Genomic DNA, 23,370 nt, shown 5'->3' with positions numbered 1-23,370 from the left:
TCGGAGGCCGGGCCAGGCGAGGTTGCAGAGGCTGAGGCCGGGCCAGGCGTAGCAGAAGCACAGGCGGATGTAGCCGGGCCAGGTGATGACGAGGCGGTCGCAGATGGCGGCTGGACAGGCTCCTCGGGCCCTCCAGCTGATGCGGCGTGAGGCTGAACGGGCCCCTCGGGCCCTCCAGCTGATGCGGCGTGAGGCTGAACGGGCCCCTCGGACCCTCCAGCGGAGACAGGAGGCTGAACGGGCCCCTCGGACCCTCCAGCGGAGACAGGAGGCTGAACGGGCCCCTCGGACCCTCCAGCGGAGACAGGAGGCTGAACGGGCCCCTCGGACCCTCCAGCGGAGACAGGAGGCTGAACGGGCCCCTCGGACCCTCCAGCGGAGACAGGAGGCTGAACGGGCCCCTCGGACCCTCCAGCGGAGACAGGAGGCTGAACGGGCCCCTCGGACCCTCCAGCGGAGACAGGACGCTGAACGGGCCTCTCGGACCCTCCAGCGGAGACAGGACGCTGAACGGGCCTCTCGGACCCTCCAGCGGAGACAGGGAGGTGCTGGCCGGGCTCACTGGAACCCCCAGCGGACGAGGTAGATGGCGGCGTGGGAGCCGCGGAGTCCCGGATGAGCTCATCCGAGCTTCCAGCAGGAGCTGAAGTAGAGCCAGAGAGACCTGAGACCCCTGGCTGAATGTTGAGCTGACCAGCGGACCGTACTGCTATCGGGGACTGGGCTACAGGAGCTACTGGAGCCTGCGCTACAGGCGGCACTGGAGCTACTGGGGCCTGAACTGAAATAGGCGGCTCTGGAGCTACTGGGGCCTGAACTGAAACAGGCGGCTCTGGAGCTACTGGGGCCTGAACTGAAACAGGCGGCTCTGGAGCTACTGGGGCCTGAACTGAAACAGGCGGCTCTGGAGCTACTGGGGCCTGAACTGAAACAGGCGGCTCTGGAGCTACTGGGGCCTGAACTGAAACAGGCGGCACTGGAGCTACTGGGGCCTGAACTGAAACAGGCGGCACTGGAGCTACTGGGGCCTGAACTGAAACAGGCGGCACTGGAGCTACTGGGGCCTGAACTGAAACAGGCGGCACTGGAGCTACTGGGGCCTGAACTGAAACAGGCGGCACTGGAGCTACTGGGGCCTGAACTGAAACAGGCGGCACTGGAGCTACTGGGGCCTGAACTGAAACAGGCGGCACTGGAGCTACTGGGGCCTGAACTGAAACAGGTGGCTCTGGAAACTGAGCTGAAAGTGGTTGCGGGGTAGGTGACACTGGGAGCTGAGCTACTGGAGACCCAGGTGACACTGGTGTACTGGGGTGAAGGCAGCGAGGACGCAGTCTCTCTCTTAAGGGAGGATCGAATGATTTAGCGATAAACCTAGACGGGAAAAGATGCCGATGCTGAGAATACCAGGCAGCGGGGGCTTCCAGGAGGGTAGCTGACTGAACTGAGGGTGGCCGCGAGGGAGCTAACTGAACTGCTGGTAGCTGCACCGGCGATAAGCAGCTCGCGTCGACATCCGCCACACAAAACACAGCCCCTGAGCGAACAGTCACTATGTCTGGAAAAGACACAGAGTCCTCACTCACCACAGCAGGTGAATTGGAAGTCCGAGTGTCCGGCTGTGGGGTGGTGCGTCGTTGTACAGTGTCTCCGGAGTCCAAACAAAAGGGGACTGAATTATCCGAGCCCGGTGTTAAAAAAACAGAGCCACTCACAGTTGTGCACGGGTTAAGAAGTCCGGGATCCGAAGGCTCGGGCTGAGAGTGTGACACACGGTCACTCTCTCCCAGGGGTGAAAACTGCTCCGCTGCTCGGGAACGGCGACGACGTGAACGCCGTTTTCTCCGGGAAGGGGGAGGAGACGAGCCGGGCCGCGAATCCGTCAGCGGGCCGGGCTGAACATCCTCCGGCTCTTCGTACAGGAGCGACCGCTCCGGGAGGACGCCTACAGTGGAGACGAGGAAGTCCTGGATGTGGGGGTGGAGCGCGCCGAATAGCCACGGGAGTCCGGACACCATCCGCTGTAGGCGGACGGCTACGGTCTCCCGGTACTCACCCTCGGGCAGCAGCACCCACTCCTGACAGTGGTACTCCACTGTATAAATCAGATCCTCCCGGAGGTCAGCGGAGGGGTTGTGAATTGCTGGGTCCATATCGTGGTCGCGTTCTTCTGTCATGATCGCTGTGTGGCAGGCAGGAGAAGGACCCAAGATGCAGACTCACAGACACGGGGATAAACTTAAAGAACACAGCTTTAATGCTGGCACGGCAGAACGTAGGACATACAAAACTAAACTGGGATAACTAAATACAAAGCTCGCCAAGAAACACAGGGAGGAGCACACACAACATGAGGGAGAACGCGACGCCGAACAGAGGAAGACGCAGACAGAAATACACAGAGGGTTAATGAGGAAAGTGGGAACACACGGGGAACACAGCTGACACAGATAACCATAACGAGACAGGGCGGGGTGACATAACACTGACGGGTACAGGCACAGAGGTTCAGACAGGAGGAGAGAGAGCACGGGGAAAACACAGACATAACGGGCTGGGGAAACATGAAACAACCACAAAGGGAGACGAGGGCTCATAAATACATAGAGGGCACACAGGGGGGAGAGAGAGCACGGGGAGAATTTAGACATAACGGGCTGGGGAAACATGGAATAAAACATAAGGAGAGACGAGGGCTCACAGATACACAGAGGGGCACACAGGGGGTAAAAGCCATGAAGGGAAAACACTTAGGGAACAACACAACAGGGCAACTCAGAAAACATGGTCTAAATAAGGAACGAAATACAAAAATACAAGAAACTAAGAATACTGGGCCCACATGGCCCAGGACCATGACAGGTTTAGAGAGACTAAACTGTCCACTGGAACAGTATGATGCATGTCTACGTTTGATTAGACCAATGAGCATTTACATGACATAAGCTCAAATATCACATTGGGCTGCACACAAAAAAAGTACAGCACTATGCAAAAGTCTTGAGCCACCACTAATTTTTTTTATACTTTGGAAATGGAAAATAGTGACAGCATACAGAGATTCAGCGAAACGTGCAAATATGCACATGCATGCACAATACATGTAAAGTTTGGAGAATTCCACCAAGCTTGAAAATTAATATTGGAATGACCACAACGGCTCTTAGGAAAGCTCTGGGGAGGCCAATCCATGACTGAATGTGTTCCACTGGTGTTTTTCTGTCTTTTACCCCATTAGCAGTGTGTTTGAGATCATTGTCAATCTGAAAAATGAAGCTGTTGCCAATTAGATGCTTTCCAGATAATATTGTATGGTTGATCAATATCTGATCATACTTTTCTACATTTTTCTGCAATTTTGACACGATTTCCAACACCACTGACTGAAATGCAGCTTCAAACCACAACAGAAGCTCCACCATGTTTTACAGATGACTGTAGACGCTGTCTATTGTACCTCTTTCCTGACCTCCTCCATACGTACTGCCGATAATTTAAACTACAAATTTCAAATTTCAATTGATCGCTCAATAAGATCTGTTGCCATCGACTTTTAGTCCAATTCTTGTGTAATTTGGCACACCCCAGCCTTTTCTCCCTGTTTCCCTTCCTTAACAATAGTTTTTTGACAGCCACCTTTCCACTGAGACTACGTCTGATGAGGCTTGGCATACAGCAGGGCCAGATGTATCACTCAGGTCTTTTTGCTAAGTTGCTCCTCAGTGTGAAAAGGGTTAGGTACGAGATTTGAAAAACAAGTGAAGGAGCCAATGTCCAAACAAAGAAATTTGAATGATCATCAAAAATTTGGAGAGCTAAACTCAAGACACTTAAAGAAAAGAAAAAGTCTGACTCCTTGGAAGGAAAATGCAAAAAAATATGGGGTGGTTCAAGACTTTTGCACAGAACTGTACAAATAAGTCCTAGAGGGCCATATGTTTGCATTGCTATCACTACTGCTTACATCGTTTTGGACTGACCACACAATGACATTAACAGCCTTTGAGAATGTTATAACACCAATTATTAATACATTTCCTTGATAAATTACTCTTATAATTAATTACCAAAATTGTTTGCAGTTAGTTTTCACTTACCTGATAAATCAGTAAGGCCTGCTTGACAGGGCACTCATACCCGCAACTCAAAGTGTTCACTTTCTAAATAGTCTGCCAATATTGGCTTCCAGCAATGTGTCTGTTCCTGATTTCTTGTGATTTCACAGTCTACTGAAATCTCTGACAGGTAATTTTTAAAAAAAAATAACTGTGGCATATGTCATTAAAGGTAACACTCTCTAAAACAGATTTAAAATATGGTTCACCTACAAGAAAAACACATCTATCTAAATAGACAGAAATGTGGGCGTCAGAGACAAATGAGTGTTTCCCTTTATTCATCCCGTGGGGAAGAACCAAGTAAAGGGATAAAGAAAAGGTGATTATTGCCTGAAGAAAGAGAATTCAAGACAATTCTTCGTGCTTTTAACCCATTGTCATGTAATGTTGGTAATGATGCCCTCTGATTAGGTTTACCTGCTGATAAATTGCTGACAGGTGCACCGCCCAACACAGCAAAGCCATCCAGGTTAACCCATTCAGGGTCTAGAAACAAAAACACAGGATATCTGGATATATCAACTAGTAAGGAAGCAGTTCATTCTGTAGATAAAAAGAAAAACAAACTGATTTTTAAAATATTGTTTACATAGTCTATATCATATTATATCATATCAGGTCGACGTTTTGTCTTTGTTGCTCCAGACACATTAATGATGTTGAAGCAAACAGTATGGGGTTATTTATGACAGCTGATGCTGCTCTCATGCTGCTGAGGGAACAACACATGATCTGCAAGGAATTTCTGGAAAGGCGAAGCTGAGACTGAGCTCGGCTGCCAGATTTTTGAGATTTACGGTGAACAGTGCTGGAGCTGGAGAGACCACAGCGGCCACCAGAAGTTGTACTGGGCAACACACAAGAACACAAACACACAGGCATCTGTAGACACTTTTTTTGAAAACACAGACAATGCATGACTTCATCAGTTGGCACCACCCAGTCCTTCACCACAACGACCACCAGACACACATAAGCTGCGCGCACACACATGCACAGAGTAAGTGGCCACAACACAGGATTATAGGAGCAGGGCTGGGTTGGCTGCAGACTTTGATGAAGCATGGTGCCAAGGATGGAGGAAAATGAAATAATGACAAAAGCAGGCTGGACTCAGTCAGTAACACAAAGTGTATGTATGTATGTATGTATATGGAAGGATAAAGACCTTAAGTTTTACAATGTGGGATTAGAAAATACCAAAAGAAGCTATTAAAACCTAAAAATAAGCCCCTTCTCTAAAGCCTCAAACAACCACTGTCTACTGAGCTAGGATGACGATGGCCTGGTGTGCTTTCCCTCTGGCAAACTTTTAGGACAGTGCATCCAATTATGAACTAATCCACATATAGAGATTAATCATCATTAATCAAGTTAGCATACGCATGCACTTTTACACACCTCACTGTCTTGAGTGTCTACTTTGCTTCTTGTTCCTTGTCTCATTCTTGGCATTTATCTTGAGAAAATGCAGAACTGTGAGATTTCAGAGCTCACTTCACGGTTTAAGGCAAACCTTATTTGTATGCTCTGTGTCCATTTATATTCTCCTGGATTACTTTTTTTTTTGTCTAGCAGCTCTACCAGCACTTACCATTAGTTCCAGTTCACTTACAGGCATAACTTCAACATGGTTATGGAATCGTGACCATCTGATTTTAACATCTCACATTCTCATCCTCCTCTTTTTGAACTTTTATTGACTCTTTCTTACCTACATCCTCCAACATAGGAGCGCGACTGTCCTTGCTCGCTTTAGTGAATCGATGGGATCTCGTGGGTTTACTGGAGCTGATCATGAAGCGGTCCACAGGTCTTCCATCCAGATGGATAGACGGCTCCCAGCTTTCCCTAAGGCCCTTCTCCACAGATGTTGGTTTCACATTTTGTGGTCGTGGGAGTTTCTCTGCTGCAACACAAAAACCACATTAAGATACATTTCAGGGGCATACATTTTTTTAAAAGAGTTTTTTATTTAGCATTTAGCATGCAAGAAATGTGGAAGTGCATTAAACATGAATTTGGCAAAAATAAATCTCCCTAAGAAAATAGTCCTCTCTATAACCGAATTTACAAACTCAGGAAACATTTTCCAAAGTCTTTCTTGCAGGTTTCAAGTATTATTTAATACAATATTGTTTCTATTTTATGTATATTTAGCATCACATCTATAATCAAATACACAAAGAAACAGACTTCGCTGCAGACTTTGCAATAACTGCATAAAAATTACAATAGCTTTTATACACAGCTCACCAAAAATAACTGTACACATGACTGACAGCCAGTTTAATGGCCAGACCAGATCTGTTCCCTTGTTATCTCGGGACAAATGAAGAGGACATCGTATCTGAAGTTGAAAATACAAAGTTTTGAATTTGTATTTTATGCCTTTTCACTTTAAGTACAACTTCATAAGAACAATTTCATACCATCTAATTCAGTCAAAAACACTCGAGGGGGTAGGCATACCATCGTCAAAGTCTACAACCAAGAGACACTGTCATGACTGGAAATACAGAGGGTTAACAACAAGGTGCAAACCACTGGTTGCATTCGTGTGGCCTACAGACGGAAAAGATACAAAAGCTGGGTAACTGGCTCTAATTGCCCAGTGTCCTCCGTTTCTCGGTCAGATTTCAGATCTCACTCAGATCATCAAATGTGACATCACAATTAGTACTTCATAAAATCTAAATTCTGATGACTAAAAAACAAAAATATACAAAAAACTTTATTGGGAGAAGTACAGAACTGACCAATTATTATATTTTCATGGATCAATGGTAACAAACAATTTCTATTATTTCGTGTATTTTTTTTATCCACCCAATAAACGCTGATCTAATGGGCCTATTTCAACTCAGGTCTGCTGTCCACCAAGTTCTCAGGGAAATTTTAGCTCTAAAATTCACTGCGTACGCTGTGTTATCTGTCTGCTGTTTGATCCAGAGCAGGTGGCATCCACTCAGTTTTTAGTGAAATCAAATCAGTTGTCTGTAGCTGCTGCTATAAATTTGAGAGCAGCAAGAACAAACCAAAACTGTATCATAAAACACCACAAACAGATTCTCCTTTCAAAGATGCACGGCCATTAATGCACTCTTTCTTTAAAAATATAGCAGCTTTAAATCGAAAGATCCTAATAACATTGGAACATTTGCTAAACAGATGATATGCTACAGTCATGATGTCCTTGGCTTTCCCCTGCAGAGGTTTACATGAGCACTTTTGGTTTAGTATCATCACAAATTCACCTCTCCCAGCTGGATCTTCACTTTTTAACATTTAGATATAATTGCTACTTAGGCCTCCTGAGCTCTGTTATCCAGATGGTCACAGCTGTTCATAGCCCTTTAGCGTTGTTTCAGGACTTTAGCCTGTGCTGAAAGATCGTCTCCTATTTGTTTTTGCTGAGTTCAGCCATCACCAACTCCTGAGATAATGGCTTATATCATTTTGTGATCTAAGTTTAAAAAAAACCCACACACACACACACACACACACACACACACACACACACACACACACACACACACACACACACACACACACACACACACAGTCGACTCATTATTTCCTCATTAATTCAGTCTTACAGTGGACTAAGCTTCATCAGTTGTGCATGACAATCCCCACTGACGCAGGCTGCTTCTAATAAGGCTGTGTGTTACATAGGATGGGATCCTTTCCTCTGTCCAGACAGCCTTCATTTGGCCTCTCAGGAAATTTTTGATCCAAGGGCAAACCAGATTAAATCAAGACGTCTTCAGAGACAGCAGATGCACAAATGATATCCAAGAATAAACACGTTGGGAAGAAGCTGAGCAATAGTGGCTGTACCAATCCTAATCATACAGAGCAAGGCTTGCTTTCAGGGAGTTGCCATGGGAGACTGGTGCAGTAATATAATAGCATTGTCTGTGCTGTGTTTGTGAATGTGAAATGGAAAGATGGATAGAGTATGATTGAGTTAGACAGTGGAAAGTATTAACTATGTTAAGAATGAGGGCAGGGCCTGAGGTCATTATGTCACTGCCTTTTTCATTTTTATGCTTGTGTGTCTAGAAAAGCATGGGCCCTTGTGTTAGATGGATACAGGACGTGAGGTACACATGCACCCTTGAAGAGTCACACACAGGTACGCACAGACATGTATGAGCATGTGTAGAAGCACATGGAGGTAAGCCCTGAGGTCAAATGACTGCTGCAAAACTGTTCTATAAAATACTTGTGCTGGAGCACCTGCAGTCTGCTCTGCTTTTACAAGAACACTTTTTTTTTTTTACCTTACCTTGCATCAAAATCACAGGTCGTGACCTCTCATTCACCCCATAACAATTCGCTAATAATGTCTAATAAATGTCACTTTCCACAAACTCCCATCAACAATAAGAGTTGCTAGTGAATTGCCAGATAAAGGTGGCATAGACATATCTGCTTTGCTATAGGGTTTTAATCATTTTAGCACAAGTTTTGCACATGTGTGTTGTGGGTATATGAGCCTTATATAGCAGTAAAAACAGTTAAAACTCAAGATTGAGGTGAAGTCCAGTTGCTCAACTGTATTTTGTTTAAGTTGATTAAAATAGATGTGCTTGAACCACTCAAATAACACAAAAAAGAAAGAAAAGAACATTTTGCACATGTTTTGGGTTTGTTTGTCCATATTTTTTTTTTTAGCTTTTTTCTGAAGTTTCTGATACCACTTATATAAACACCATTTTTATAAGCAGAAATATTGCATTAGAAAAAAAAGAGTTAACAACAGCGTGCCTTTTCAGAAACAATGTCCCATTAACTTTTGATAATAAACAGAGCATGCTGTGAGCAGTTTTTACTGAAAGGCTTTTCTGTTCACAGTGGGTTCTGTGTTTTATACAGAATAAATGAAAAACGTATTCTGAAAAGATGCTGTTGAATGTAAGTTTTAAATACTGAGAGAGCACCACAAACAAATTATCTAAACTGTACTTGGCTGGAGGCGAAAAATTGCTGTAAATGGTGTAAAATTGTGGAGAAAACCACCCAATTGTTGGAGCTTGTGGGAAGTTGGAAGACGTGTCTTTTGCATTTGTGCTCTGCTTGAAAGAATACACGAATCGACAAAAATCTGCAGATTAAGACTAAGAAACCTATTTTCGTGTTTATGTGTTCAGGGACCCGAGGGAGTTAAATAACACAATATTTTCTTGCTTCTCTTGTCTTTAGATGTTTCAACCATTGGATAGAGCTCGTATCGCAAGTGTTTCCACATGGTGTTTAGAAACGTGTGTAATATCAGTTTTCTTATCCAAGTCACTGCCGGCTTTTCCCAGAAAGCCACAAGATTACTCTAAATATCGTTTTCTTTGATAGTTAGTCTTAAGAAAATAAGTGGAATTTGCACGTTTAAAAGAATTCAGATGCCTGTGTGAACATACATTCATCTATGTGGGAGGTGTGAAATCTTGCCCAGTGCTACATTTCTCTTTTTACCAGTTCACCACTGCCTCACCTCTAACGACCAGTAAACTCTCTCCTGCAATCGACTCTGTGATAAAGCCAACACACCAGACTGAGACTGTGCCCAAAGTTTATCACTGCTTTCTGACTGCAGTCAGTCACACCAATCGCTGAATTGCCTGACTTTCTGCAACCAGTTTATTGTGTTGACTTGAGCTTAATTTGCCACTGAATTGTGACTGAGGACAGATTTTATTTGAAGCGACAGCCTCAAGTGAGTAAGCGCTTAGCTTTGGGCAGGTTACACGCATCCATATCCAAAACGTTTATGGCACATGACATCTACAATCAGAAGCAGGCCAGAACATTTGGGATCTAACAGCATATTTAGCTTTTCTGTGCTGGTGCTCACATGTGACTTTGCTTTTATAAAAAACCTTTCCAAAGTTATTCTAAGGAATTATTCAAAGCAGTTAGTGATGAGGTCTGACGCCTCATAGTGTTGGTTTATTGTCTATCTTCTCGCTGCACATCTAATATGCTCAAATCAAGCTTTGACAGGGTGCTCGTAGGCCAGGTGGTACTTGTTAAAGCAAGTGGAACAGTGCCCAGAGATGACATCATGACACGAGACATGCTGTTGCTGGCAGGTTTGATATGCAGCCGAGGTGCAGGTGAGCAGGGGCATAGGGTCAGGTGATTTAAGATTACGGAAAGCATTAGCAATATTAGAAATATGCAGGGGGGAAAAAGCCTCTCAGCAAGTCTCTATTTTCCTGAAGTAAAAAAGTTGAAGTTATGAAACTCCTCATCCTAAAACTCTTGCATGTAGTCTCCCTTGAAGAATCCTGACATGTGAACTGGAGCAGAATAATGAAATTCCAGTGACCTGCAAGGACATGATTCCTTCTCCTCACTCCCTGTCCCTCGTGCTCTTCACACAGTTTGTGTAAATTCCAGAAATTGATAGGCAGATTTCGTTTTTCCTGCACTGCCCCTGTAGAGGTATTCAGATATCCCCACGAGCTTACTCGTCCTCTTTTGTGAATAATTTCAGAGTGACGGGCTGATGATATGTGAGCAGAGAAAGCTAATGAGTAACACTATCCTCTCTCTTAACAACTACTGTCGAGAGGCCCGAGAGGAAGCCATTTAACTCAAAACTGGTCCAATCTACAGTGAGCTGTAGCTGCAGGGGCTCCCAGGTGTAAATGTGTGGAAGTGAATAAATGTGACGCTCTGAAAAGAATTCCAAAACGATGGAAAAGAAAGTGACTCAGAGAAAGGACCACAATAAATGGCAGCTGCCTATATTCAGTGAAAGCAGTGATCTCATGGGCTCAGCGCTTACATTTGAGAAGGAGGCATATAGAAGTCTACAGATCAACTGACAAAATAAGTGAACTGAATAAAATCGAGGAGGAAGGGAGGGTGAAGGAAAGTCTGGCCTTTAAGCCCAAGCCAAAAAGATTACCTTTGTCCTCTGTGAAACTCCTTGGGCTTTGTGGCACGTTTGATATTTTGAATGTTTTCACTGTCTGGAGGATGTGGAATACTTTCCCTGAAAATTGATTTTACAAACAGCACTTAAGAAACTTCAAAAACATATGTGCAGCTGTGGTTTGCACTCTCTGTGCTTGTCAAAAATTCGCTGCACATCTGATATATCACTGCGCCTTTCTAGTAAAATCCTGCCAGCCTATGAATCAACAAAAAACCTGCATAGTCTCTGTTGTGATATTTTGATACCATGATAGCATTTACAGGATATTGTTTTATAGTGATATCATACATGAAACTGTTACTCAATAAGGCCCATTTACTAGTTGTTTTTCTCTTTCTCTCTGACCCAAGAATTGATGTGTAAGAATCACAGGCTGGTACCCCAAGGTCGAAAACACCACAGAGACGAGACCACTTCCTTACTCCCATCCTCCCTTCTTTATCTCTTAGAAAAAGGCTCGTTAAAGGCCAGGTGGTTTGTTTCAGAATTCACTAATGAAAGAACTCTGTATTCTATGTCTAGGAGTGTATTTTGCTGGGATGATCATAAATTGTAGCTGAACTGATAAACTACACAAAGGATACTTCTCTGCTCACAAGGCAGGAAGACGTTTCCTTATTTGGTCTGTACCGGTTTGAACTGAGAATCTGCTGACACATGAACCTTTTTCCTCTATATAAGCTGTTGTATGATAAATAAACCTCTGAGTCGATTGGGAAGGCAACCTAAAGCAGTCTCTGTTTTCTTGTTCTCCCAAGCTGCTCCCGAGCTCGTACTAACACGCTGAATGGCATACCTGAGTGTTACTTTAAATAATTAGGAATCTTAGAAGGAAAGGACAGAACTCTGCTTATCGCTCGTGCCTTGGAGGGAAAACCGGGATGGACATTTTTTTCCTTCAGTCTCCTGGGTTCAAAATCTGCTTCACTGTCCAGCCATTCCTGATTATAGCTGATGGATGATGTGACTCAAATCAACTCCTTCACTTCTAGTCACTAATCAAAGTCCACTTTAAAGCCATTTATCTTCACATTCAGCTGAATTAGTTCCATATTTAATATGCCACCACTCACAGTATTTCATGATGTCGCCAGAAATTTGTCATCATCTCCTAACCATGCATCACAGTTACTTTCGGATGTGGCCACTAAGGAAAGGACTTGTTCCATAACTCTCCTGCATCATAGTTTCCCCCCACAAAGTTTCATGGGTGAAAAATGCTGTCACTTCATATTTTCTCTAATAGCTCTCATTTAAACGAAATCGTTCACATCTGATAATGACTCAAACTGCACGCTTGAAATGAAACGTCCCAGTGAGTTAAATATGATGCACTTAATCTACTTTGTTTTCTGCAAATGGAAACGTGGACACTGACGTGCACACATGCAAATACCTGCACATTCTAGGATTCCTTTTGTTTAAACTTGTTAATATGACAGCTTCTTTTGAATGCATTTTAAATATCCAATCACAAGGCACGTGACCTCTTTGATAAGTTCAACTTTCTCTTCACGAGTGGACAAGAAAGCAACAGTACCTGGATAATCAGATACACGTAAGTGCTCTACTTGCACCTGCTTATGAAATAGTAAATCAACGATTTACCTGCCCAGCTGCATCCTGGCCCACAAAGCGTAAGAAATAGTGCCACGAGCGTCCTGCCTGTGGCTAAAGCCATGGTGAGTGTGGCGAACTACTGCTGTGGTGCGACGCACCAGCTGGATGCAGAGGGCTGGGACACATCAGCCCTCTTCCCTCCCATCTGCCGATGGGAATGCTGCACTTCGCCGTGAACTGCCTCTCGTTTACATCGGTAAACCTGCACACAAACACACTATTAATGCCTCATTAGTCGTTTGTGATTTGAAACAAGTATTTCGAGGCTGCTTTTCAAATCATAAAATGTTATGAAGAGGAAAACTAACTAACTAACTAACTAACTAACAAAAAAACAAAACAAAACATACAGACTGAGGCCAGAGTGCTGATTACAAACATGGAGACTTAGATATTTTTTTTCTAAATTCCATGAAGTTAAGCTAATCATTAATTTCTGGATAAAATACTAATATGAAAGAGAGAAAATGAGAAAATGTCTCCCTCTGGAGGTAACCAGGATGATTGCATCCAAAGCTTTAAGGCTGGAAGCAGGTATAAAGATGAAACAAATGGGAGGACTTGAGAAGTACTAGATTATAACAGACCTACGGATCAGTAATCTATTAAAAGAAATAAAATTAAAAAAATAAAGCCAATATCTACCTTTTAAACCTCTATGATATTCTCAAGTTTCGTCTATACGACTATCGGTATTATTCTTCCAGCCCACCTGATCCACCCCAGGATTAAACCTTTCCATGACACCATCCGTGCACCAGGTGTGAGAGAACAGAATCGTGGGCCAAGTAAAATTCCATCACATGATGATCTAATCAGTGGAGACAAAGTTCATAATTACATCAATTTTCCGAAGAATTAATTTAACCACTAGATGGAGCAGACTGTTGTTGTCAATAAAAGGAGGCATTGAGGAGAAAACTGGAACTAATTGTTGAGTATTGTAAACACTGACCTAGCAATACTATGGCTTTTATCCACTGTTGTTTTGGATATAATCTGAACCGTTTGCCTTTCAAAAAAAAAAAAAAAAAAGGTGTGATGTCATGTTACAGTAAACTGATTTATATCCATTTTTCTCTATAACTGAACTATTAATATATATTGTTTATTTCTTTTCCAATGTGCCCACCACACTGAAGTCAGGAAGATTTTCTACTCATTTTTTAATCAGAGAGCTTCTCTGATTTCTTAGAAATCTTCTGGGTTCTGCTGTAGATTCCCTCGACCTTTAATGTTATAACAGCAAATGTCCCGCACGGCCTGCGACAATATGGTAGTAAAACTGACTGAACTGACAGTTATTTTAATGAGTGTCTCCATTGGTATTGTCATGAAAACATCTCTATGTCCATCTGTACCAGTGTGGGCCCAGCCAACAGTTTTCCAACAGTTCCCTCTGCTGGCTAAAGCTCATATCACTACTGGAAAACAATGTCAATCATTTGCATGTGACTTAATTTATGAATGACTTTGATGTCTTTTACATCAAAGTTATTCATCCAGAACCTTTCTAACACGGGGTTGGACCCCCTCCCCCGAGGAAAACACAAGAGAACTAAAGGGTTTAAGCCAGGGGCGCGGTTTTTAACCACACTTTGATAATAGGAAGCAGTGGCACAAAAATTCAGATTAAAAAAAATAAGATTGAAAATTGAATAATAACAAGAAGCAGCTTTGATGTCTGCAGCGCTGCTGGCTTTGGATCATTTGCACAGATTAAATTGGTTTTTTTTTCAGTATTAGTTACTTTATTACTCATCTCTCTATCTCTCTCATACATGAGTCAGTGCAAACCGCAATACATAATTTAAACAAAAGATACTTACAGACTGTCACTCATTCACACCAGAGAGAGAGAGACTGTGGTAGAAATGTGTTCTCTCTTGTTATACACACGCCTGAGGCTGTTTATGCCAGGAACTCCCGTAATCGGTGAAGAGGCAAGTTTTTGTTTGTTTATGATACAATACTGGGCCATCTCACCAGATTTATTGTATCCACAGAGACTCACTGTCTAGTAGTTATATCAGTAGGTGTTAAAGTATAGTGTGTGTCCCAGTTCTGTCATTATTGTGTCTTTACTTTGTTGATCATTTTTGTCATTTGTCAAGTTTGTTGCATTATGCTCTAAACTGAATTCTTTCATATCTAACTTTATTTAAAACACAATTGATTTGTGTTTTATTACAGAATAAAGGATGGCATGTTGGCTGGTGTGTCTTCTTTTGGAATCTTTATTTTTCTTTGTACAAAGATGATAAATTCAGGGATTGTTCATTTCAGTCTGCTGTTGTCTGTGTTTTCCATCATTTTTTTTGAAGGTGCTCATAGATACTCCCTAAAACTGGGTGTTGTAGTCATCTTTTATACCCTGTGTAAACCAGTTTAGACTATGATGCTGTTTTCTCAGTTTATAACACAGCATATGTGTATTTGTTTGGAATCCATTCTTAGCAGAATATTTGACAGAATATTGAGTGCTGAGCACTGCTCCTGGGATGTTAAGGACCTGAAGCATCACAATGCTGTGACAGGAACTCCTGCTGCTGCCTTTGCAACCAGAAAACAGTGGCATTCCTGAAGAAACTCACAGCTCTGAAGTTTTGGTTTCATGCTGTGAGGAACACTATATGAGCGAGCAGATGTAGAGCTTCTCTGCAGTTGTTTGCAGACACATCTGAACACTGCATCAAAACAAAGGTTTTCACACAGTTGCGCTCTTGGTATCTTTACAGTGATACCCATTACTACTGAATGATAACTAGTTTTCAAATCTAAAAAGAGGAGCCCAAAGAAACCTACCGCCTTATCTTTTCTCATACCAAATACATATATACTCATATTCCACTTTATTAGGTACACCTTGTTAGTACTGGCTTGGACCCTCTTTTTTGCCGTAATTCTTCCTGACATAGATCCAACAAGCTGCTAAAAACATTCCTCTAAGATTTAGGTCCATATTGGCATGCTAGCATCACACAGTTACAGATTTGTCGGCTCCATGCCCCAATCTACCACCTCTCAAAAACGTGCTATTGGATTGAGATCTTGTCACTGTGGAGGTCACTTAAGTATAGTGAAATCACTGTCATGCTCAAGAAACAAGTTTAAGGTGAGTTGAGCTTTGTAATGTGGTCTATTGTCGTACTGGAAGCAGCCATCAGATGGTGGGTACACTGTGGCCATAAAGAGATGGACATGGTCAGCAGCAATACTCAGGTAGGCTGTGGAGATTAAGCAATGCTCTTGCGGTACTCAATGGCCCAAAAAGCTAAATATCACAGAGACATTACACCATCACCTGAACCTCTGATAGAGGGCAGGACAGAGCCATGCTTTTATCGCGTTTACGTCAAAGGAGCAGCACCTAATAAAGTGGCAGGTGAGTGTGCATACTGGAGTAGATTTGAAGCTGGTGGTAGGTAAGTCAACATGTTTCTGTTGTTTGCGGCTATCCTGACGCCTCTTCAGCAGGAACTGTTGGCCAAAGGTCAGAAAAGGACAATGTTCACCTCACCTGTTCGTCATGTTGACCCACAGCTATACTAAAGGGATCGGGGAGTTGCAGTATAATGTGGGCGTGGCAGCAAACCGTTTGTAGCGTGCAAAGTTTATTGTAACAAGATCATCTTTTTATTTCAAAGTAAAATGCATGAAGTACAGTAGGTCTAGATTCATGGCTAAGCGTTTTTATTAAAAATGTCTCTCAAACAGCGGTAGGATTTTCATCTGAATCCCAAGCCTGGTCTGTGTTTTTTTGTTTTGTTTTGTCCCCCCGCAATTAGAGCATCATCTCTCTGTAGTTGAAGCCCACCCCCGCCCTTCCTGCGCAACGAGCAGAGTAAAACCAAGAGCCAGCTCAGAGATGTGCGATAGACCCAGCAGCCACGGAGTAGGAGGAAATGTTAACTGGAGCCTGTGATTAATTCATTTTTGGGTTTTGGATTTTTTGTTTGTTTTCTTTCTTTCGTTTAAAGAAACGCACGTAAAGTATTCATGTTGCCCGGATAGAAAGCGATTTTTGGGTCCACCAGCCCGCAAAGAAAGGCTCACCAAGACATCATTAAACGCAGATTGCACCAAATCGATTCAAGTTTTATCTGTGTGGAGTAAAATTACTCCCGCCCCCACCAGACTGGACTAATGATGGCTTTAATGGTTCACCTGAAGACGGTCGCTCACCTGCGAGGGAAAGGTGACAAGATCGCCAAAGTTACATTCAGGGGTAAGGATATATATGTATATATTTTTTAATTATTCTTTGAAGCCGTGTGTGTTTGGAAACCTGATCGCGCTGTGTGCTGTGCCCTGATTTGCGTTTCGTTACACAATGTGATGAGAGCCAGTCAGCCGCTGCATAAAAAAGTTGGAAGAGCGAGAAAAAGAGTTTAGTTGCAGGCAAAACAGAATAACTGGTCTATATCACAAAGAGAGATCGAGTATCCAAGTCTTACGTTTTATTTCATTATGTTCGTTAATATGGTAAAAAAAAACCCTGATAAATTAAATTCTGTCTTTTTTCCTTTATATGTTATATACATCATGTAAAGTACTACAAAAATTAATACCATTTCTGCCAAGAATGGTGAATGTAAATTCAAAGCTTTTATCTCTTCTATTTTTAAGTGTATCATAAAAGAGGAAAAAACACCAATCTTGGCATCCCTGAAACATCGATTTCCCATCACTGATTTTCAGTTATTTTATTTACTTTCTTTCAACTTACTAGAACAATGTGTTTAAGAGGCCAGTTTAGACTAAGCTGATGGCATCGATTGCTAAAGATGTGGCTAAAGATGGAGCTTTGGGAATGTTCTGTGTAAGATCTTTGGAGTACTAACCAATTCACTCAAATCTAAGAGTCAGAATTGTAGCCACGACCTTGCACTCTCTCTCAGAGGAGATGAGAAGACGAAGTGAGTTGTGGAAAAAAGGGTTTAGTTGATTTATTCATGTGTTTCACGTTCTTATCGTTTGCTTTCCGTGTGCTGTGTGTGTGAGCAAAATAATGTGAAAGAAACTGAGACAGGAAGGAGGAGCGGTGTGTTTTTCAGCACCCTGGACAGTGATCAGTCCACTGACAGGTGCTCAGTCCCTGTTGAAATCAATGCAGCGTCACAATTGGAGAAGATGTTACAAGTGCACTGCTGCCTCCTTTCCTCTTGGTGTGTGTGTGTGTGTGTGTGTGTGTGTGTGTGTGTGTGTGTGTGTGTGTGTGTGTGTGTGTGTGTGTGTGTATGTTGGGGGAAAAAAAGGATAACTTCTAGTGCAGTGGTCTGTGCTGCAGTGATTGCACCAGGGTCTGGATATTCTATGAACCGTGCCTTCACAGTCAGTGACTGGATCGTCCGCTCTTTCCTCAAAAGTCCATCTGTCAGCAGAGTAGCTCCACTTCATTCATGTATAATGTTTTAAAAATTTCAAGAAAATTTTGTGTGTTTCTGTATCTATACCCAATACAGTCCATGACCTGAATAGGAATTTCCTTTGTGATCCTCTACCATGAGTTTGTTGAAGTAAACAGATATGAAGGAATAGCAGAGTCACAGGAAAGGTGGCTGCACGTATGGTTGAACATCAAGCCCAACATTTAGTGAATCAGTTTCATCCAAAAGCTGAATAATTGCATATTCAAAATTATCCAGTAAAAGAGTTCAAGCATATTTATTAATAGCCACTCAGCTGCTGGAGGGGAAATTTCATTTCCATTTTTAAATCTTGTCATTTTATCTCAGACTCACAATTTCTTCTCCATTCTTCCAGCGCATTTAAGTTTAATTATTCATTTATTTGAGCTAAATAATAATCTTTTAAATACTTCCCAAATTTGTGTGTTAATCACAGTGTCTTAATCAGCCTTGTATCCCCACATATCCTCCGGCGCCGTGGGTTTTTGGTTTAGGCTGTCAGTGGAGTTTCCTGAGCACTTAGAGTTTAAAACGTTTCCTGTCTGGAGAGGAAGCGGTCTGCCAGGGAAATAAGTGCTTTGGTGCTTTGTGTAGCTGTGTATCAGACCTGCACTAAGTTCAGGAGGAGTTTGGGGCCATTTTTAATTACAGAACAGCTTCAGTTTATCTCTCTTTTTAGGGTGTCTGGTGTAAGAAACTCATTCAGTCATTATTCTGGCATTTCTTTGTACCCCAGCTTTCTGCCTTGTTATCTAGCATCTATAAGTGTATAAGTATGAATATGTAAAATATCAGATGCATTTTTGTCAACCCTTTGCTGCTTACAGAAATCAGCAATTACTGACCAAAGGTCTTTTAATGTCTCTATTTTTGAGGTATTTTGTTATCATCAGATGCTTAATTTTTGTAAGTCAGAAGAGTCCTATAACCACCCCGAAGCTGAATCAACATGATATCTCTGGAAGGGGGGAAAGGTGTAATAAAAAAGCTTCAAGCCAGTGCAATAAAGACAGCTAATAAAAATGGATTAAATGCGACGTGATGTTCTATCTCTGATCTAACTTTATCTGGTTGTTATTATTTGCTGTCAGAAACAATAAATCAAGTCAAGTCCCTTCAAAGGAGGGTCTTCAAAATGTAATTGATTTCCCGACAAGTCGTTGATGAATTCTGGTTGTGTGATCGGCAGCTCTTGGCTTTATCAGAGAGCTGCACTTCGGCTGTTGTTGCTCCTCTTCTGAGTAGCCTGCAGCGACAGAGCCATACTCTATGCAAGAATTAATGAAACCTTATCTCTGTGCTTTACAATATTAATTTTCAGTTCATTCACCCAGGCTGTCTTCCTCTACGTTGGCACTTATCAAACTTCTCTTTAACCTCTAGGCACTTAACACAGCTGCTTAGACAGTTTGTTTGTTCTTTTTATTACTCAGAGTCTTCCTGATTCACAGGACAGGAACAGAGCTTGGGGCAATTTCTTGTATCCTGCGGATATTTTTAAAATTCCTTTTCTCTGTGTAGCACTTTATTCTGCAAACAGACACTTGGTATGTTTACTTTTTAAATTAGGGCACCTATTCAGCTTGTAATACCACTTACTGCCCCCTAATGCACCAGGAAATAAGGTAAAATTAACTGCAGAGATTAAAATACATAAAAATAAACAAATGTTTCCATGTTTCTACTCAACACTCTAGTTTTCTGCTTTAACCACATTCTTGCAAAAACTTAAGAAAGCCTTAAATGCACCTCTGCACCCTCTTCATTCATGTGGGTTTCAGACTTACACAGTGTTCTCCATCTTTCTCTCTTTTAATTTTCATCTATCTGCTTGAGATAACAAAAAATGACTCTCTGTTCCTTTTCTTTCTTTCACCTCAGGTCTTTAACTCTTTATCTTTGACTGTTTCATCAAGGCCAAAAGCCACACCGATTAGCAGAATGTTGTTTTAGTTTGGTGTGGAGCACCTTACATAAGTGTCACATGGTCTGCTTTTCTAAGCCCACATCTAGTTGGATGAAAACACTGGTATGACAGCAGTGCCGCTCTTTTCAATAATGTAGGAGGAATATTGTCTCTCTCCCTCTCTGACACTGAAGTGGTGTTTATTTTCTGAAATAAAATTCAAAGGTTTGGGGGATTTATAAGGTTCAAGAGAGTGTAGGAGTGAAGGCAAAGAGAGACAGGAACACTTGGAAGTGGGATTATAAACTAGAGTCATATTTGTGCATTGGTAAAATTATAACGATAAGCTTACGTCAAGCATGACATCTTTAAAACCTGAAGGTTTTGTGCTTTTGAATGTGTGAAAAGATACTTTCTGCACTTATAATATCTAAAATATCTGAGCCTGGCACAATGTATTTACTCCATTTACCCTCATTATTACAGCCAAACTGACAGGGACTGTAATTAACATTGTAGGTGTCTGTATGCGTTTGTGTGTCTCCCTGTGTATTGCAGCTGATGTGCCCACAAGCACACAAATAGACATCAACAGAGCTTCATAAAGGCTCAGATGCACAAAGCAAACTATCAGAACAAAGCAGAATGCACACTGTGGTGCAGGACCATTCATAAGCATCACAAAGCAACCAGGTGAGCACAACAACCAGGACGCATGAGTGAGTCAGGTTACTGTTCAATGAAAGGTTCCTTTCCCAATATAAACTCTTGAGTAGACAACAGCTTTCATTGGCTGACACACATACTTTTAGCTCTAATAATGGAAAAATATGATTTTAATTTATATTTTTTACATTCTTCTGCAGTCTCTCTGTGTCGCACAGTGAGTCACACCGTAGTCATTTAATTGTCTGCATTTCTTTTCTGCCTCTGGCGACTCCACACAGCTGTTTCATATTTACATTTGTCAGGTACTTAAAGTATCATTTGTCTTTTCGCAGCTCTTTATGAGATGAGTAGGCTGATTTTATGTCACCCCATTTTCACTTTAATAAACGTCTCAGTGAACTGATGGATTCAGGTTGCTAACCTGCATCGGACAAGGCCAAGTGCACCCTTATTGAATTAAGTCACTTGTAGAACCACCTTAAGCAATTATAACTTGAAATTATTTTTTTCTGTATGACTATCAGTCTTTTACATTGTTGAGAAGGAATGTTTTCCCACTTTTCTTTACAATGCTGCTTCAGTTTGGATTTGTTTATGCAGAGGTCTCCTAAGGTCCAGGTTTAGATTATATCTTGATTATTTTCTTTTTCAGCCATTCTGCTGTAGATTTGCTGCTGGATCATTGTCCTGTTGCATCTCCAACACAGGAAACATATTTAAAACATTTCACTCTAGAATACTTTGGTATACAGGGGAGTTTATGGTCAACGCCAAGTCCTGTGGCTACAAAAAAAAAAAAAAAAACCACATCACAGTGCACAGAGCTTCAATAATCACTTACCTGCTTGCTACTTTGGATAAAGTCTTAAAACTAAATTGTTTCATAATTAATGCAGCTCTAAGTAAACACCAACTGACTGCTCTTTCTCGTGCTTTGTACGTCCCCCATGCAGTGAGCCCACCCACTCAAAGTGGGATGACAGCAGGCACAATGGTGTTACTGAACCAGGTTTTAATGACTAAATTCCTCCTTATTTTTCAGGTCTGTCCTTCTACAGTCGTGTAGCAGAGAACTGTGAGGAGGTGGCACACTTTAATGAGGTCAGTATCTTTATTTGATTTGTCATACAATAACCTGTGTCAATGGTGACCAATCAGCAATTATTAAGAATCCAGAATTGGCTGATTTCACTGGCTGCAGGTTCTGTTATTGAATTGAGGTGGAAAAGGTGAAAAAAGACACATTGCTGGTAATCACTGAAATGATCACTGTAAGATTTTACATTTACAGGAATAAGGCTCTGTGTTGTTTATTAGTCATTTGATGTTAATATCTTTAAAAACAGTTTTATCCAAAACATTGACAGCTGTTTAACAAAATCTTTATTTAATTCAAATAAATTCTGGCACACTTTAAGGATGCTAGCCTTTACTTGAATTAAGTGATTCAGCTGAGTTATTCTCACTGTATTCAGTACAAGTGTACAAGCCTGCTGTGTTCGTGAGTAAGAACGTTATCCCCCAAAAGATGCCAAATGAATGTCGGGTGACATAGATAGAAATTTTGCCCTTTTTTGTACTTTGAAAATCCTGGTGTAGAGAAAAGATGGACAAAGTGCTTGACTCTATACCAGCATACAGAGTGCAAATAAAAGGTGAATACAACGTGAAGCAATGTACATGCACAGAGTGTAAGAAACTGCTCTAAAAATAGAGGATCTATTGTTCAGTAATACCACTTCCTTTAAGAATGCAGTTGAATACTGTAAATGGAGATGCCTCAGAGGAAAACTGTTAGCAATACAAATGTACATCAAAAAGTACAGTTATAAGAAAGAAATGAAGGCCAAGGGATCAAGAGCGAAGTGCAGTAGGAAATCCACACAGAGAAAAATCCAAAGAGACAGAACAGAGGTAGGGGATATTTTGTGTGTTTCTGTATCTATACCCAATACAGTCCATGACCTGAATAGGAATTTCCTTTGTGATCCTCTACCATGAGTGTGTTGAAGTAAACAGATATGAAGGAATAGCAGAGTCACAGGAAAGGTGGCTGCACATATGGTTGAACATCAAGCCCAACATTTAGTGAATCAGTTTCATCCAAAAGCTGAATAATTGCATATTCAAAAGTATCCAGTTAAAGAGTTCAAGCATATTTATTAATAGCCACTCAGCTGCTGGAGGGGAAATTTCATTCACTCTGTAAATACTGAATACTGTGCAAAAGTCTTGAGCCACCCTTCGCTTGTTTATATTTTGCTAGGACAATGGCAAAAGGGTGCAGCGATTTATTGAGCAAACACACAAAATACACTACTATGGTCTGTCCTTCAAGCTCGGGTCCTCTACTAGAGGGCTCTGCAGGTACTTGGTGGTTGCAGCTTTTCTAGCGACCTCTTCATGGTTCCCATTTGCCTGTGGGAACCCCAGGTACTTGTAGCTGTCCTCTATGTCTGCAATGTTGCCTTCTGGTAGTTCAATCCCCTCAGTTCTGACTAAATTCCCTCTTTTTGTTATCATCCGACAACATTTCTCCAGTCCGAATGACATTCCAAGACCATTACTGAATATCCTGGTGGTGTGGATCAGTGAATCGATGTCTCGTTCACTCTTGACATACAGCTTGATGTCATTCATGCACAGGCGGTGGCTGACAACTGCTCCCTCCATTCTGTAGTCGGTATCCGTAAGGCT

The 23,370-nt window shown here is 41.9% G+C and overlaps 2 protein-coding genes across 12 annotated transcripts in view; one reads left to right on the top strand and one right to left on the bottom strand.

Moving 5' to 3' along the window:
• The window catches only part of fndc1 (fibronectin type III domain containing 1), a 45,074-nt gene extending 32,263 nt beyond the window's left edge, over window positions 1-12,811 (bottom strand). For 3 of the 5 annotated variants that reach the window (XM_012923989.5, XM_012923990.5, XM_004568793.6), the window contains exons 1-3: window positions 12,676-12,811; window positions 5,833-6,027; window positions 4,536-4,604 (exon numbers count right to left, since the gene is read on the bottom strand). In XM_012923989.5, coding sequence (XP_012779443.3) covers window positions 4,536-4,604; window positions 5,833-6,027; window positions 12,676-12,748 — 337 coding nt within the window. In that variant the 5' untranslated portion in view covers window positions 12,749-12,811. The remainder of the gene's footprint in view (window positions 1-4,535; window positions 4,605-5,832; window positions 6,028-12,675) is intronic. The other 2 variants (XM_004568794.6, XM_004568795.6) reach the window with 2 other exon arrangements.
• Window positions 12,812-16,560: 3,749 nt separating this feature from the next.
• The window catches only part of otofa (otoferlin a), an 88,430-nt gene continuing 81,620 nt past the window's right edge, over window positions 16,561-23,370 (top strand). For all 7 annotated transcript variants that reach the window (XM_076873930.1, XM_076873933.1, XM_076873931.1 and 4 more), the window contains exons 1-2: window positions 16,561-16,915; window positions 21,716-21,774. In XM_076873930.1, coding sequence (XP_076730045.1) covers window positions 16,834-16,915; window positions 21,716-21,774 — 141 coding nt within the window. In that variant the 5' untranslated portion in view covers window positions 16,561-16,833. The remainder of the gene's footprint in view (window positions 16,916-21,715; window positions 21,775-23,370) is intronic.

Source organism: Maylandia zebra, linkage group LG15 (assembly GCF_041146795.1).
Source record: "Maylandia zebra isolate NMK-2024a linkage group LG15, Mzebra_GT3a, whole genome shotgun sequence".
Lineage (NCBI taxonomy): Eukaryota > Metazoa > Chordata > Actinopteri > Cichliformes > Cichlidae > Maylandia > Maylandia zebra.
This window is presented reverse-complemented; position numbering and strand designations above follow the sequence as displayed.